This window comes from Cydia strobilella, chromosome 4 (assembly GCF_947568885.1).
Source record: "Cydia strobilella chromosome 4, ilCydStro3.1, whole genome shotgun sequence".
NCBI classification, from domain to species: domain Eukaryota; kingdom Metazoa; phylum Arthropoda; class Insecta; order Lepidoptera; family Tortricidae; genus Cydia; species Cydia strobilella.
The window spans coordinates 16,341,204-16,357,003 of NC_086044.1; the positions used below are offsets into that span (position 1 = coordinate 16,341,204).

Genomic DNA, 15,800 nt, shown 5'->3' on the forward strand with positions numbered 1-15,800 from the left:
CATTTAATTTACTTACTGAATTCAAAAAACCGTTCATGTTTCAACAAAATATTTTATTCTTCATTGTCTTAATTAGTAATGGTCATTATTTCTTCATTATCTAATATCAAATCATCACAAAATCAAAATCTAGTCACTATCGGAGCTATCCTTCTCCTCCTTGGCTTCTGTGGGAGCATCCTGCTTGTAGTGCCGGTACTCCGGCTTCAACTCCCACATGTTCTTGTGGGGGTTCTTCAGATTATAGTTACATACTTCCTTTAGAATCTCCTTCAAGTATACAATAGGTTGTCTTGTAATCTGAAAAAAAATAGAAAAAATTAATGTTTAAACTTTTGGACCACAGGTCCAACGCCAAAGACGGATTAATCTGTCACAGACCACAGAGCAACATCAATCTCCATGCATATAAACAAAGTTCAACTTCAGTTTAGACACTTCGGTGATGTGGCGTCTGAGTGACAGCTTTTGTGTTTGACACTGCATCGAAAAGGTTAAAAATAAAATGCTAAGTAATCTATCAGAATGACAATTTACCTTTTGCAGATCTTTGATGTTATAATATTGGTGTTTTTCAAACGCAGCAAACAGCACATTGAGCACTGCATCTTTGTCATCCCTGGCCTTTTTGCCTTCAGCCTTCTTCTTCTCTTGGTATTCAATCTGCAAATTCATAAATTATAAAATTATTTAGTACCTATTTGGCACATACACAGAAAATTATTAACAGAAGGATTACAGTTTATAAATTCAATTGAGAACTTTAAATTGTGTAACATGATGCAACATATACCTAGTCGGCTCATAAGTTCTGTCACTGGCCTTTAAAATTTAAATTTGGAACTCCTAAAACAAAAACCGTTCTGCATTTGAATTTCGAATCTTTATTAAATATTTGAGTAGTATAATTTTGCAATTTTCTGTTTTCTTCAACATGGAGTGGACGCTTAAAGATAGCCGTACCGCAATAATTGCACTATATCGTTGTGGTCACTCGCCGACTAAAATTTTTAAGCTACTTGAAAATTTAAAATTCTCTCTAAGATTTGTGTATCGTACCATAGAAAGATACAGTGAGGTCTCTAGTTTAAATGACAAGAAAAGAAGCGGTCGTCCGCGTACAGCTAGGACTCCAGCGGTTGTACAAGCAATTAGGGCATGCATTGCCAGAAATCCCGCTAGGAAACAAAAAGTTATGGCCCTCCAGATGGGTTTGAGCAAAAACACGGTGAAAAGAGTGCTTAATCAAGACCTGAGACTTCGTGCTTATAAACGAAAAACTGGCCATCTTCTCAATGGTCGGCTTAAAGCTTTAAGGCTTAAAAGATCTAAAGCTTTATTGAAGAAGTACGCTAAAAATAAGCACCGTTGTATACTGTTTTCGGATGAGAAAATTTTTGACATAGAAGAAAACTGTAATAAACAAAATGATAGAGTGTACGCTCGCAATAGTAAAGAAGCATCTAATAGCATTCCCCGTATTCAAAGAGGTCATCACCCTTCATCTGTGATGGTTTGGCTGGGAGTTTCTTATGCGGGCGTCACTAGTATGCATTTTTGTGAGAAAGGAGTAAAAACTAGTGCCAAAGTGTACCAAGACACGGTGTTGACTAATATTGTGAAACCACTATCCCATACGATGTTTCTAAACCAGCATTGGGTTTTCCAGCAGGACTCTGCTCCAGCCCATAAGGCAAACTAAAGTCTACACAAGCCTGGCTCGCCTCCAATAAAATCGACTTTATACGGCATGAAGATTGGCCCTCCTCTAGCCCAGATCTTAATCCTTTAGACTATAAAATATGGCAGTATTTAGAGGAAAAGGTGTGCTCAAAACCTCATGCAAATCTAGACTCGCTGAAAAAATCTCTTGCTACGGCAGTGGCCAATATCGACATGAAAGTGGTGCGTGAATCCATTGACGACTGGCCACGAAGACTTCAAGCCTGTGTAGATAATTATGGCGGTCATTTTGAATAAATGTTATACATTTAGATTCTCTAGTTTATAAGCTTTCAAACGCTGTACAAATTATACGGAATAAACTTAAACTTTTGATTTTATTTGATACTATGTATATGACAGAACTTATGAGCCGACTAGGTATTGCAATGTTTGGCCAGTGTGTTTTGTTACTACCTCATTTCTTACCTGAAACCTAAAATATCTTAATGTTCAGAACAGTAAATTTATAATGCAATTAATACTTACATTATGCCTATGGTCAGACACTGGCTTGAAGTTTTGTACAATCCTATCTAACTGCTGCACTTGACGCTGTGGCATGGAAGCCTTTCTTATAGATTCAGACTTTAGCTTATAGTAGGTTGGGTCTGCGTATGGTCTGCACTCCAGCTTCTGGACTATCCTACCCTCCATGTACAACTTTTCCGACTCTGGAACTACCGAATCTGTATTGGATGCTGAAAAATAAAATGTCAGTTGCTTTTAGGTCCATTGTCCTTTAACAACAAATTACAAGGCAAAGGCATGGTTTGTATAACTTATTAAAGCAGTACTCACGCACTACATGAGAAAAAACGCCTAAAGATTGCCTCGTCACCGTTGAAACGTCCAAACGATGCTCCTTTGGTATGTTCTGCTCGCCAGGGTCCTTAAGACACATCACAGCTTCTGAGAGAGATAACTGTACTTGGGCCCGTTGCCCTGCTACCCGTGATATTTTTAGTTTACCCACTTCAATATTTCCTGGAGCTTTTTCCCATTTATTCGCTATATACTTAGGAACTTTAACGAGCCATACTCCTCTTCCAGCATTGGATAAATCTAATTCCCGGTCGATATGAGGCACTGCCGGTGGCGTAGTCATTTTGATCAGATATCAAATTATTTATCTTTACTATTTAAATTGACACAACCTTCAATGTGCAAATACTGCAAAAATTTGCTTTGCAAGATTCAAGATTTGCAAGTTGCAACGTAAATGTCAGTGTCACGAGAAAAGACAGCAATGCAAAATGCAATGACAAATGACACTGACAGCGCCAGCGATAGCTATAGTTGGTCAAACCAAATTGGCAGTAAATAAGAACAAAAAAAACTATACTCATCCTTTTCTTTTGGCTGCTAGTCTAGCTAGTGTAAGAAAAAGATAGTATGATACTCTCTGTCTATGTTTGAAATGAGACAGTCCTTTGACAAACTATACATTCTGAACAAGCTCTCGTTGAACGTGTCTAAAGCACAGGACTTCGGTTTAGACTACTAGCAAGAACTTGCATGCAATTTTCATTACATTGCGGTATCTCATTATTTTTCACAACGACGGGACTTAATCGCGTAACATAAGTTTTAAATTTACCTCCGACGTTTCGAGGACGGCGTTGTCCCCGTGGTCTCCGAGACCGAGACCGAGATTAAGTCACGTCGTTGTGAAAAATAATGAATAAAAATCGTGAAAGTTTAAATCAGTGTATTGCGTATCTGATAAACATTTTGAATGTAGTTTACCTTTGAAGGGGCCTCCACACTGAGTGTGGAGGGCCCTTAACAAAGATCCAAATATTGATTTTGAATGTTCTCTTAAGGGCCCTCCACACTCGTGCGTGAATCGCGGTGCGAAGCCGCGAACACGAGTGTAGTCTAGTTCGCTAATCAGCGAAATCGACTCCACACTCGCGCTCGCAGCTTCGCGCCGCGTAGTCTGGAGCGAGCTTTAGATTTAAGTTATGAAATACGCCTTTGAATCTTTATTTTTTTAGGCCATAAATGTTAAAAAAAAAAAAAAAAAAAAACTTTATTTTTTTATATGGCTTAAATAGTTTCGTATCCTTGTGTATAAATAAAAAAAAAGTAAATGTCACAGTTGTCATTATTTTCTTTTGTGCGTGAGGTCTGAATACAATTTTACCTGCATTTTCTTGTTATTTATTTGTAATTATGTGAGAAAAGTAGTAACTTAGATTAGCTTTAGTTGTGTATTATTATATGGATATGTGATAATAGTTAAGCGTAGTCATGTTTGGGTATAGCAAAGAGGCTGTTAGAGTGAAAGTGAAGGTTTGTATCTTAACGTAATATAAGTGTTCCAAGAATGTTTAATCCTATTAAGGTAATAGTTTTTTAATCAGTTAATAATAAACATCGGTGAAATGTAGGGGAACAACAGCACATCATCATGCAAATTCAAGTTATAACAGTTTATAAAACCTTTACATATGCCGTTAAATATACATCACGTTTCTAGGAATATTTCCGAATGGATTATACAAAATATCTTTATTTTGTCAATACTTTGTCAAGCAAATTTGACTGAGGTTTTAATATTTATTCACCTTTTTTTAATGCTTCAAACATTGTATTATCTTAGAATACTTCCACTAATTATATTTTCAGTCTTAACAATTCGCTAACAATTTATATTGGCGTGGTTATCAGAGCAGAACGGCAATTAACCACCTTGAATTTTAACACATACCTACTATGTGTTATTTGTGTACTCTTTTTTACGATTCCGTAGGTTCCGTTCCCAAAGGGTAAAAATGGAACCTAAGACTAAGACTCCACTCTCCGTCTGTCTGTCACCAGGCTGTATCTCGTGAACCATGATAGCTAGACAGTTGAAATTTTCACAGATGATGTATTTCTCTTACCGCTATAACAACAAATACTAAAAACAGAATAAAATAAATATTTAAGTGGGGCTCCCTTACAACAACCGTGATTTTTTTGCAGTTTTCTGCGTAATGGTAAGGAACCCTTCATGCTCGAGTCCGACTCGCACTTGGCTGGTTTTTTTATTTGCGATGCATAAAATGTAAATGATAAGACATTCTTTCCCTAGAGAATAAGCAATGTGTATGAATGAAAAAATTAAATATTATACTCATTAACTGCTACCGTAACTAATTAGCTTCCTTAAAAATAGTTCTCTCAAAATCTTAATGAAATCAATTCTTTGCAGAAGTGTGAAGGCAAACTACAGCCAGAACTGAGGAAGTTTTCCGTTGACCCGCAGATAACCTCGCTGGAGGTTTTACAAAGCATTTTAGTGAAAGCATTTGATATCAAGTCTGACTTTACACTGTCATACCGGACTGCTGATGACTATGGTCAGGAGATCCTCTTGCCACTGCTCTCTGACTGGGATTTGGATGCTGCTTTTCTCAAGTAATGTTTTTTTTGTTAATATAAAAAAATGTTTAGCTTGATGCCATTTAATCATGTCTAACTAATTGACCACAAATGTTTATTACCTCATGCGCTCATCTCTTTGTGTGAGATTAAGCCCCATTTAGACGGTTAAAGAACTTACATGCGATTTTTGTTACTAAAAGAATTTTAAAAAGTTAAGTGAGTCATAAAGTTTTTATACATAGTTTTTATATATTTATTTGTAAGGATTGCCGTAAAATTGTAAATAATGTATATATTAGTTAATTGTTCTAAAAATGTAATGTTTCTTTTTATGTATAGTTTAAGATCTCATTTCTAGTCCTATTATACTTAGTCAACGCTATGTACTCCATAATTGTCGTACTATATCAGGTGAAGTACTTAGACACAATTTTAATGCAACATATGTAATACATACGATGTGGCTGTACTTAATAAATAAAATACATGATAATAATATTTTCTACTTAAAATGTAACATTGAACATTATTCAAGGTCAGCTATAACTTATTTCTAAATTGTTTCTAGGGCTCATAATATAGCTCAAACTCAGCGCTCGGAGCCATGCGTCCAGCTCCGCGTCGACATGAAGCCGTTCGCGGAGGCGTCCGAGGACTGGGAGCCGCCAGGGCTGAGCCCGGCGCCGCGCGAGCCGCCGCCCAGCGTGGCGCCCGCGCCGCATCAGCCCGAGAAGCAGGAAGTACCCACTGGCTTTCAGGGGCTGTTTATGAATCAGGTAACTTTTCTGTTAATTTCAGTTTCTAGATTTTTTTTAGTGATTCTGTTCCATTGGTTGCCAGACTTATTGAGTGGCAATTTGGTACAAAATAATGCCATTTTGTAGTGCTCTATTATTATTATTTTTTTAAAAGTGTGTGTGTGAAAGATGAATGTTTAATTATGCAGCTCTTTTTTTTTATACCACGTCGGTGGCAAATAAGCATACCGCCCGCCTGATGGTAAGCAGTCACCGTAGCCTATGGACGCCTGCAACACCAGAGATATTACATGCGCGTTGCCGACCCTTTAAAAACCTGTACACTCCTTTTTTGAAGAACCCCATACTGTAGCCCCTCGGGAAAACCTCGGCAGGGATCTTGTTCCACAGCTGAAGCGTCCGCGGGAGGAGATTCCTCTTAAACCGCACAGTATTGTGAGTAGTGAGGAGAATCAGGTTTTTTCAAATCAATTTATTTTCCTACTCTACTCTGTTCTAATCCTTTAACTCGTACACTACAAAGCCCATGTGGCCAAACTACCGCTCACGATCATTGTGAAAAAGTGAAACAATAGGTTTTCTCTCAAAAAACTAGAGCTGTTATTTAACCAAACTCTCACAAGCTTATTTAACAGTTTCCATATCATATATGAAACTAGCGACCCACCCCGGCTTCACAAAACCTTAATAAATTATATGCCTAAACATTCCTCAAGAATCACCATTTATAGGTGAAAACCGCATGGAAATCCGTTCAGTAGTTTTTGAGTTTATCGCGAACATACATACACACAAACAGAAAGACGCGGCAGGGGACTTTGTTTTATAAGGTGTAGTGAAAAATAGATTATGAAGTTGCCTTAGATATTAACAATAATTTATCATTTCATACGCATTAACATAATCGTCATGTGGCATATCAAGTTTTCCTATTAATCCCATATACCAGCGAAATCCGCACGTCATCTGTGACTAACTCCCAAGTCCAATGCTTGGCCAGGTCGAGAAGACCTTCAACATGGTGTCGCGCGCGCTCAACCTATACGAGGACCCCAACACGCCGCCGCGCGCGCCGCTCTCCGACATCGAGTTCCGCACCTTCCTAGACGCGGTCGGGCAGATCACCAACACTATCAAGCTCAGAGAAGTCATTTATTGCGGCGGGATAGACCCTAGTTTAAGGTATGGAACTAAGTATATCGAACTTTTATTTTAGCTCACAAAAAAAGGAGTTTTATAGGTTTTTGTACAACGACCCCAACATCCCACCGCGCGCGTTGCTCTCCGACAGCGAGTTCTGCACCTTCCTCGTCGCGGTCAGGAAGATCTCCAACACTACCAAGCTTAGAGAAGTCATTTATTGCGGCGGGATAGACCCTAGTTTAAGGTATGGAACTAAGTATATCGAACTTTTATTTTAGCTCACAAAAAAAGGAGTTTTATAGGTTTTTGTACAAGGACCCCAACATCCCGCCGCGCGCGTTGCTCTCCGACAGCGAGTTCTGCACCTTCCTCGTCGCGGTCAGGAAGATCTCCAACACTACCAAGCTTAGAGAAGTCATTTATTGCGGCGGGATAGACCCTAGTTTAAGGTATTGAAGGAAAATAAGTATTTCGAACTCTTTTATTTTAGCTCACAAAAAAAGGAGTTTTATAGGTTTTTGTACAAGGACCCCAACATCCCGCCGCGCGCGTTGCTCTCCGACAGCGAGTTCTGCATCTTCCTCGACGCGGTCAGGAAGACCACAAATACTACCACGCTGAAAGAAGTCATTTATTGCGGCGGGATTGACGCTAGTTTAAGGTATTGAAGGAAAATAAGTAATAATTCCAACCTTTTCGAAGCGATTCACGAAGCCACTTTTTTTACCCTAAAATATTACCGAGCAGTTGGTTCGCCATTACATATTGGGCAGACTAAATTTAATGACAAAATTTTTCATAATTAACTCTAGTCAGTTAAAATTACTACATTACTAGCTACTGTTAGTTTATGAGGCATTAACAGTTTAGCCTCTTGATGCTCACTGGCGTAATATGATATGTATACAGTATACTGGCTAAATATGAACATTGAAATTTAAATCATTATTTAATGGAACACAGTTGCTTTTGTTTTATTTCGCTCTATTTTAAAACAAAACAAATTCTATTCTATTTTCTAATACCATATGGTATTTAACTACTAGTCCAATCAGTTCCTTTTTAGGGTTCCGTACCCAAAGGGTAAAAACGGGACCCTATTACTAAGACTCCGCAGTTTGTCTGTCTGTCACCAGGCTGTATCTCATGAACCGTGATAGCTAGACAGTTGAAATTTTCACAGATGATGTATTTCTGTTGCCGCTATAACAACAAATACTAATAAGTACAGAACCCTCGGTGGGCGAGTCCGACTTGCACTTGGCCATTTTTTTTATTTCAAATTGTCAAAACGAATTTGCTACTATGGAATTTATATGAAACACTGTCAGACGATCAAATTACCTACTCTTTATAGTTTTATACGGGTTTTAAAATATAAATTATGTCTAAAAATAACTGCTGTCTACGTTTCTCTATTAATCTTCGGTGCTTTATATCATGCATGGTGTAAAATAATTTATTTTAAATACAGTCAAATACCCTATTGATTCACAATTGACTGACTGGGAATTTTTCTTGTATGGTGGGCCGCTATGGGTTAAGTGCTTTTAACGTTATCTCTTATTAATCCGTAACATTGAACGACATCACTGTTGCAGCTTTATCTAACTTCTTAAAATACATAGCCATACTGTTGACCATAAAATACATATATTATTATCAGGCTTTGCATAAAGTATACATTTTTTACCGAAATAAACATGCAATAAACAACAATGAACCACTTTAATGTAGGTATTTTAAAAGTGACCTTGGTGTAACGGAAGCTCTTTGATATGTACCAACAATCAACCAACTGGAACCAAAACAAAGATAGTCCTTGATAATACCCATTCTTGTGTTTTTTTTTACAGGAAAGTAGTTTGGAAACACATACTGAACGTGTATCCGGACGGAATGACGGGCAAGGAACGAATGGACTACATAAAAAGGAAAGCTAACGAATACTACACTCTCAGAGCGCGGTGGAAAGACTGCATACAGAAAGGAATAGTATGTACTTGCTACCAAACTAAACCGAATATTGAAGGCCAAACAAAATTTTAAATGCCACTGTTTTGGCAACCTTGTTTTTTAGGTCAATGGCAGATGCGGGTGTAGTCAAAATTGTTTGGTTTGTTCAATCTTCGTTTAAATTATATATTTTGATAACTTTCCGTTTGTAGGTATAAAGTTAAGTAAACAGTCCTACAGCATTTCTCTGTCTCTCTCAGCAGAAAGTGCCCGACGAAAAAATAAACATGGAAGTTCAGTCAGAATTAAGTGTGACATCGTTCAATGATACACCAGGCCTAATAATATTACGTATACATGAAACGGTACATTGCAGGTGAACGCCGACTTGGCGTACGTGACGAGTATGGTCCGCAAAGACGTGTTGCGCACAGACAGACATCACAACTTCTACGCCGGCAGCGACGATAATCAGAATATAGCTTCACTCTTCAATATTTTAACCACGTAAGAATTTGGACTTTTCATTTTATTATGTATCGAGTTCCTGATAGATATAGGTATATGTATTAAAATAGCCTTATTTCACTAATCAGCTACCCATAAATACCTGCCTCAAAGATTTTCCTCTGATTTGATAATCGGGTTTAAAATTTGGCTACTGATTCTATTAGACTAGGCGCGCAGGATCGCGAAAGCTTATTTAGCCCATCAGTCTCCCCTGCGGTTTTTAAACTAAGGGCCGGTTGTCACAAACCATCTAGGTATTATCGGGAGCACTCCGCGGGCTGTCCCGTACAAACGCATTTTATTTCCTGTGTTGCGACCTTTTTTTCGGCGTTTAAAGCAGATGATTATTTTTCTGTGCATATTTTTGACCATTTGTCACAGAAAAGGAAACTCTTATACCTGCAAATCCTGAGAAAGTTCGCGTTCGTACGGGACAACGGTGGACAATTTCGTGGAATGCTCCATCGGAATTCGTTATATTAGCTCGAATGAAAATATTGGCACCTGCGTCATAATTTATGATTATCAGGAATTATACTGCAAAATTCGAAGGTCAATCTTACGTGCGTTTTACCCTCTCAGGTACGCACTGCAGCACCCCCGGGTATCATACTGCCAGGGCATGTCGGACCTGGCCTCGCCACTGCTAGTGACCATGGGCGACGAGGCGCACGCCTACATCTGTCTGTGCGCGCTCATGGCTCGCCTCCACTGCAACTTCCTACTCGACGGGGAGACCATGACGCTCAAGTTCGCGCACCTCACCGAGGCGCTGCAGGTACCTGTGTAGTACAGCTAGCAACATGGATACAAGCGCCTACATGTGCCTGTGTCACTGCAACTGCTTGCTGGACGGCGACACCATGACTCTCAAGTTCGCTGCAGGTTAGGAACAGAGAAAAAGACTATTGCTCATTTCAATTTTCATTTGGAGTCTGAACATTTATATAGGAAATAGCGCTGCAAGGAAGATGACAATTCAATTATTGTAAAACTTTAATTACCAAGGTCAACTTTATGTATGATGTTGAACCTATTTTCTAAGCTTAGTATTTTCCTCCCTGGCCCCGTAGACAACATGCCAATCGCACGCTACATAGCGAACGAAACTCAACTGTCAGTGTCACACTATACTATTATGGAAGAGTGATAGAGATTCGATAGAGAAGCGCAAGCGATTGTCACCTTGGCTGGGCCGCCTGAACCTCTTCATGCACGAAAAAAAATTTGTTAATGAAAACTTGCTGTTCGTGTACTATTAGATTTCGTTATGTTAAAGTTTCACCTGCCAGGTTTTTTTAAATATATAATGGAAGTTCGATGTCGCTTCTCCTATTATGCATTATATCAGAACTTAGGAAGCGAGTAAACCGTGTTCAGATTTTCGCAAAACCTACTGTACCTGTAGGACTTGACTCAGTACTACAAGTGATTTTTCTTCCTTAGGTTTACGACCCCGACTTCTACGCGTACCTGAAGTCCCAGCAGGCCGACGATCTGCTGTTCTGCTACCGCTGGCTACTGCTGGAGATGAAACGCGAGTTCGCCTTCGACGACGCACTTCGAATGCTCGAGGTGGGTTATATTCAAGAGAAAAAACAAGCTACCTACTTGATCTAAATATGTAACTTTGGATTTTTCTTTGCGTTCCTGGCGAATTTTGACGTTAAAATCGTATGTAAAGCTTTCACGTCGTTATTATCGCAACATATTTTGAGCGTCGGCTACAAACGTGGGTAAGCTTGCTACTATAGGAAATAGTGAGGAGTCCTATTTCGTCGGCAGGTGCTCTGGGCGTCGCTGCCGCAGCACACGCCGGCGGGCGAGCTGGCGCTGGGCGAGCGCGAGTGGGACGCGGCCGCGGCGCCCGCCTCGCCGCCGCCGCTCAGCCCGCTCGTGACGGCGCCGCGCGACAACGCCTACACCAAGCTGTGCGCCATCCGCCGCCAGAGCTCCAGCTTCAGCCTCGCTAGCGTCAAAGCCACGCCGCCTAAGCTGGCCACCCGGCGCCCGCGCCCGCACAACCACAGCCTCGACGAGAGCGCGACGCCGGAGGACTCCTCGCTCAAACACGCCAAGGAGTTCCAGAGCCTCGACGAAGAGACTCTACACACCGTCAAAGCCAAACTCGATAACGAGCTCGATACGAGTGAAGATTCGAAGGAATCGAAGCTTCCGAAGCCAAATATGACGAGCGCGTTCGAAACTCACGAGCGAGATTCGACCCGCGCCAGAAACGGGAGCGTCGTCAACGGAAAAGCGCACCCGGAAGGAAAGGATACGACGTTGGGGGGACAAATAAGATTGCTCCGAGACAAAATATCCGTGCACAACGACAAGTTTGACGGCCCCGACGACGTAGATCTCGACAGCAGGCCGAAAGTGAGGATGATCAAAAACCTAAACGAATTCCTCAATTTCGCGACGGCAAGCAAAGCGGATCCGATTAAACGTGACAAATTACAACGAGCACACTCAGTCATAGAGACCACCAAGGAGTATCCCAAAATCACTTTAAACAAAATGTCTATGGACGAGAGCGACCTCAGTAAACCGAACGTCAAGGAGTCCCTTCTGAACAAAATCAATAGGAGCATTTACAACGACGCCAACGACGGCAGCAGCCCCGACGACTCGCAGGAGTACTACCCGATGACCACGTCCATGACGCGGGAGCTGAGGCTGGAACTCGAGCACCTGGATCGGCAGGTGTTCGGGCCCTCGTACGTCAACCGGTGCAGCATGATCGACTCGCCCTCCGACTCCCCCAGCACAGAGGATAAAGGGGAGGAACGGAGCAAGCAGGATACGAAGGATACACTAGAGCTTCAAACGGGGGTCGGAGAAACGTCAAAGCGATCACCCATGGACACGATAAAGTCGAACGCCCGGAGTGCGGAAGGTATTTACCTGTGGGAGAACCCGTTACACGCGCTCCCGGCGCGGGCGGCGTCGTGCCCGCACACGCCGGACGAGCACCCCGAGCTGGAGCTGGACGACACGGCCGACGGCTCCGAGGGCGGCCGCCGGTCCGGCACGCCCCAACCGCCCCGACCGCCCGACCAGCCTCTAGAAACACAGACCCCCGACGCCAAGGACGACGGCGCCTCTAAATCACACAAATTCTTCTCGAATATGTCTCAGGAGTTGGAAAATGCGAAGAGAAACTGCGAGTCGCTGTTGAACGCGAAGCCGACGAATCTGCACAGTGTCGCGTCAACCATAAACAACTTCCAGAAGAAGTATGAGGCTTTGAAACCGCCGCTGCAGAAGAGTTTTGCCGCGGGCGACGGCGTCAAGAGTATAAGCGGGCTGCCGCCGCCGGGCGTGTTCGGCGGCGGGAACCCGTTCCTCATGTTCCTGTGCCTGACGGTGCTGCTGCAGCACCGCGACTACGTCATGCGGAACCGCATGGACTACAACGAGCTCGCGATGCACTTCGACAAGATGGTGCGCAAGCACAACGTGAACCGCGTGCTCAACCAGGCGCGCCACATGTACGCCGTCTATCTCAAACACCAGAACAAAGGTGATGTCACCACGTGAACCGCGTGCTCAACCAGGCGCGCCACATGTACGCCGTCTATCTCAAACACCAGAACAAAGGTGACGAACCTGCCCCTTGCTCATAGTGTATTTTCGTAATATGTATTTATCGAATTGTAACACTAGTAGAGACTATGATATTCTATTACATTCAATAATGGAACAGTGATGGCTAAGTTGATAGGTATGGACGTGCAATAAAATTTGCATCAGTCAGAATATGTATACAACTGTAAATTTAATTCAATTAAGTAAGTAAATATTATACGTATTAAAAATCTTGACTGTACTAAGAGAAGACGTTGAAGCTAGCGGAAATTTGTGAAAGTGAGAAGCAAACGTATATTTTAATAAATGGAAAAACAGTTAAGGCTACATGTATAGTATTCGCGCAGTGTTATTTTATTTTTATTTAGATTGCAGTATTCTTTTTTTTTTATTAACACAAAGTATATATATTCTAAAAACTATGACAGCGAATAAAGCCCCCTAAGGCCGCCGCTGTAAAATCTTACTACGTATTTGTTGAGATTTTTTTCGCCCTCAATTAAACTTTTGAACACTATAGTTACAAACAATAGCGATCTTATGATATCGATTAGTAAAACCTTCTTTTGGAATGGAAAATAGAGATTTTATTCTATACCACACAGGTTTAAAAACTGTCAAGGTGTTCAAAATTTAAATCGACTACAAAGTATTAAATTGTATTTATGTGTATCAATAAAAAATCTGTAAAGGTTACTTTAATTAGTATAAATGAAATAATTCTGATGACATTATTTTTAATTTGAAGAATATTGTACTTACAATGCGTTAGTTTACAAAGGACTGATTAATAAGTAATTTAATGTATTTACTGTTTGGGGTCCGTTTTACAAAGATCCGTTAGACCTCATGTTGTGTACTAATGTCAAAAAAATACTGTATTAAGTCAGCAACAATATGTGGTCTGATGACTAGTAACGGATCTTTTAAAAACCGAAGCCTTTATTCCAAAGAACTTATTTTGTCATTGTGATATTTTTGCATCTATCTACTTTTTATTATATTAGTTTTTATATGAAGTACGTAATTTTGTTGACTATGTTGTGATAGATTTATTAAGTTAGCTAACAATTCCTTAGCACAATAGCTATTATCGTGCGTTATTATAGTCTTATGCTTATCAGTTATGCATTTATATTCCAGGAAGTGGTTGATTATCGTCAATAGATATCTAAACCACATCGAAATGGGTTACCTGGGTGAGGGATTGGTCAGGGCGTTCTAAAAAAAACACGGTTCATTATTTGAGTTTTAACAAGTTCTCCGTTTTGTCCCTGGTTTGATCAGTCATGAATAAAATGAGATATGTGTATTCATAAACAACTTTCTTTGTATTTTTAGCTAATTTCTTCCATATACATGTATAGAGCGCTCAATGAATGCATACATAAAGAAACTAGGTAATATCTAACAATGAATATTAATGTATGTTTAAGAACGTATCACGTCAGGGCAAAACTGCGTTCATAAAACAAATGCTCATATGTCAACGTGTGAAGTCCGTGATCACATACAGTACAAGCTTTTTATGGTTTTTCTCTCATATTTACTTGTGTAAAATATCTACTCGATACCTAATGATGTGAGAGTATATCTAGTCGACGTGAACTGTCGAGGCTTATTGAATTATTCCAAAACTATTTCGAAAATAGCCGCCGAACTATAATATAATATAGGAATAAATCTCGTAACGTAATATTGACTCTTATTTCAAGTACTTACATGCTTGTGGCCTACAGCATTACAATGTTATCCGTTCTATTGTATATTATATTTTTTAATCAATATTTAACTGAATTAATTATCGCTGAATGAAAAATACACTATTAGCTTGAACAAGAATTAACTTGGTTTTCTTCATTTTCTGAGATGGTTAAAGGTATGTATAGCCAATGAGGATATAATAAGATAGAGCGGTACTGTCATAGTAAATTTTGTAACCACTGTAAATTCACTGCCATCTATCGACATACTTTAAAACTAAAAATGAAGATTTAAAAAAATACGTTAAAATCTATTTAAATATGGATAAATTATTTTTTTATTTGCATTAATTATTTTTATATGATTTTGACCCATGTTCTTTCACTGGTATGCGTTAAAATTATAAATAACAAACGAAACAGTCAACGCCCTCTATACGAGTGTAGGCCAAAACTAGTGGCGCCATCTGATCGAGAGTCAAATTTTCGTGATTTTCGAGGCACGTTTTTTCCTTAGACTGTATCCATCTATTACGGAGTTATATCTATCTTTGGTATAGCCCAAGATACGTTATTATATATGGTCGACCTTCACCGACACGTCTGACGGATGAAACATATATTTTTATGAAAGAAAATATGTTCCTGATTGGTTCCTGAACATAAAGAAATATGGTCAAGGAAAATATGTATTTAAATGGTACTTAAATACAAATTACAGTACATAGCGGCCCCCTTTTTTAAATATCTACATTATTTAGCAGTAGCTATCGAGCACGTTGATGGGCTGTTAAACGGGTGAGTTTATATCGATAATTGCACTCATCTGTCTGACGCTTGCATTATACCAGAAACTGCCAGAAGTTACCACTGGTGAAAAATTTTTTTTTGGGGCTACAATAATTTATGGGGTGGGATTAATTTAATTTATTGACAAACCGAGTTGGTGGTAGAGTTAGACTAGACCAAGAAAAGTCTGCAGAGATTTTGACAGCACACGCAGTGCCAGTGTTATTTATACGTCATCATTTCATAGAAG

General features: G+C 39.9%; 2 protein-coding genes across 3 annotated transcripts; one reads left to right on the forward strand and one right to left on the reverse strand.

Moving 5' to 3' along the window:
* Positions 1 to 32: 32 nt before the first annotated feature.
* Positions 33 to 2,942, reverse strand: LOC134741083 (general transcription factor IIF subunit 2). The gene is made up of 4 exons (XM_063673848.1): positions 2,524 to 2,942; positions 2,212 to 2,423; positions 538 to 663; positions 33 to 300 (listed from the first exon to the last, which is right to left on the reverse strand). Exons 1-4 carry the CDS (start codon positions 2,828 to 2,830, stop codon positions 130 to 132), a joined length of 816 nt encoding a protein of 271 aa, XP_063529918.1. The 5' UTR covers positions 2,831 to 2,942; the 3' UTR covers positions 33 to 129.
* An 870-nt stretch (positions 2,943 to 3,812) lies between these two features.
* Positions 3,813 to 14,900, forward strand: LOC134740685 (uncharacterized). Of its 2 annotated transcripts, XM_063673244.1 has the most exons (9): positions 3,813 to 4,020; positions 4,925 to 5,130; positions 5,666 to 5,873; positions 6,856 to 7,037; positions 8,855 to 8,993; positions 9,331 to 9,461; positions 10,047 to 10,242; positions 10,911 to 11,039; positions 11,250 to 14,900. In XM_063673244.1, exons 1-9 carry the CDS (start codon positions 3,979 to 3,981, stop codon positions 13,008 to 13,010), a joined length of 2,994 nt encoding a protein of 997 aa, XP_063529314.1. In that variant the 5' UTR covers positions 3,813 to 3,978; the 3' UTR covers positions 13,011 to 14,900. The 2 variants fall into 2 exon arrangements, with proteins under 2 accessions (XP_063529314.1, XP_063529315.1); XM_063673245.1 differs by lacking the exons at positions 3,813 to 4,020; positions 4,925 to 5,130; positions 5,666 to 5,873; positions 6,856 to 7,037 and adding an exon at positions 7,230 to 7,447.
* Positions 14,901 to 15,800: the final 900 nt, after the last annotated feature.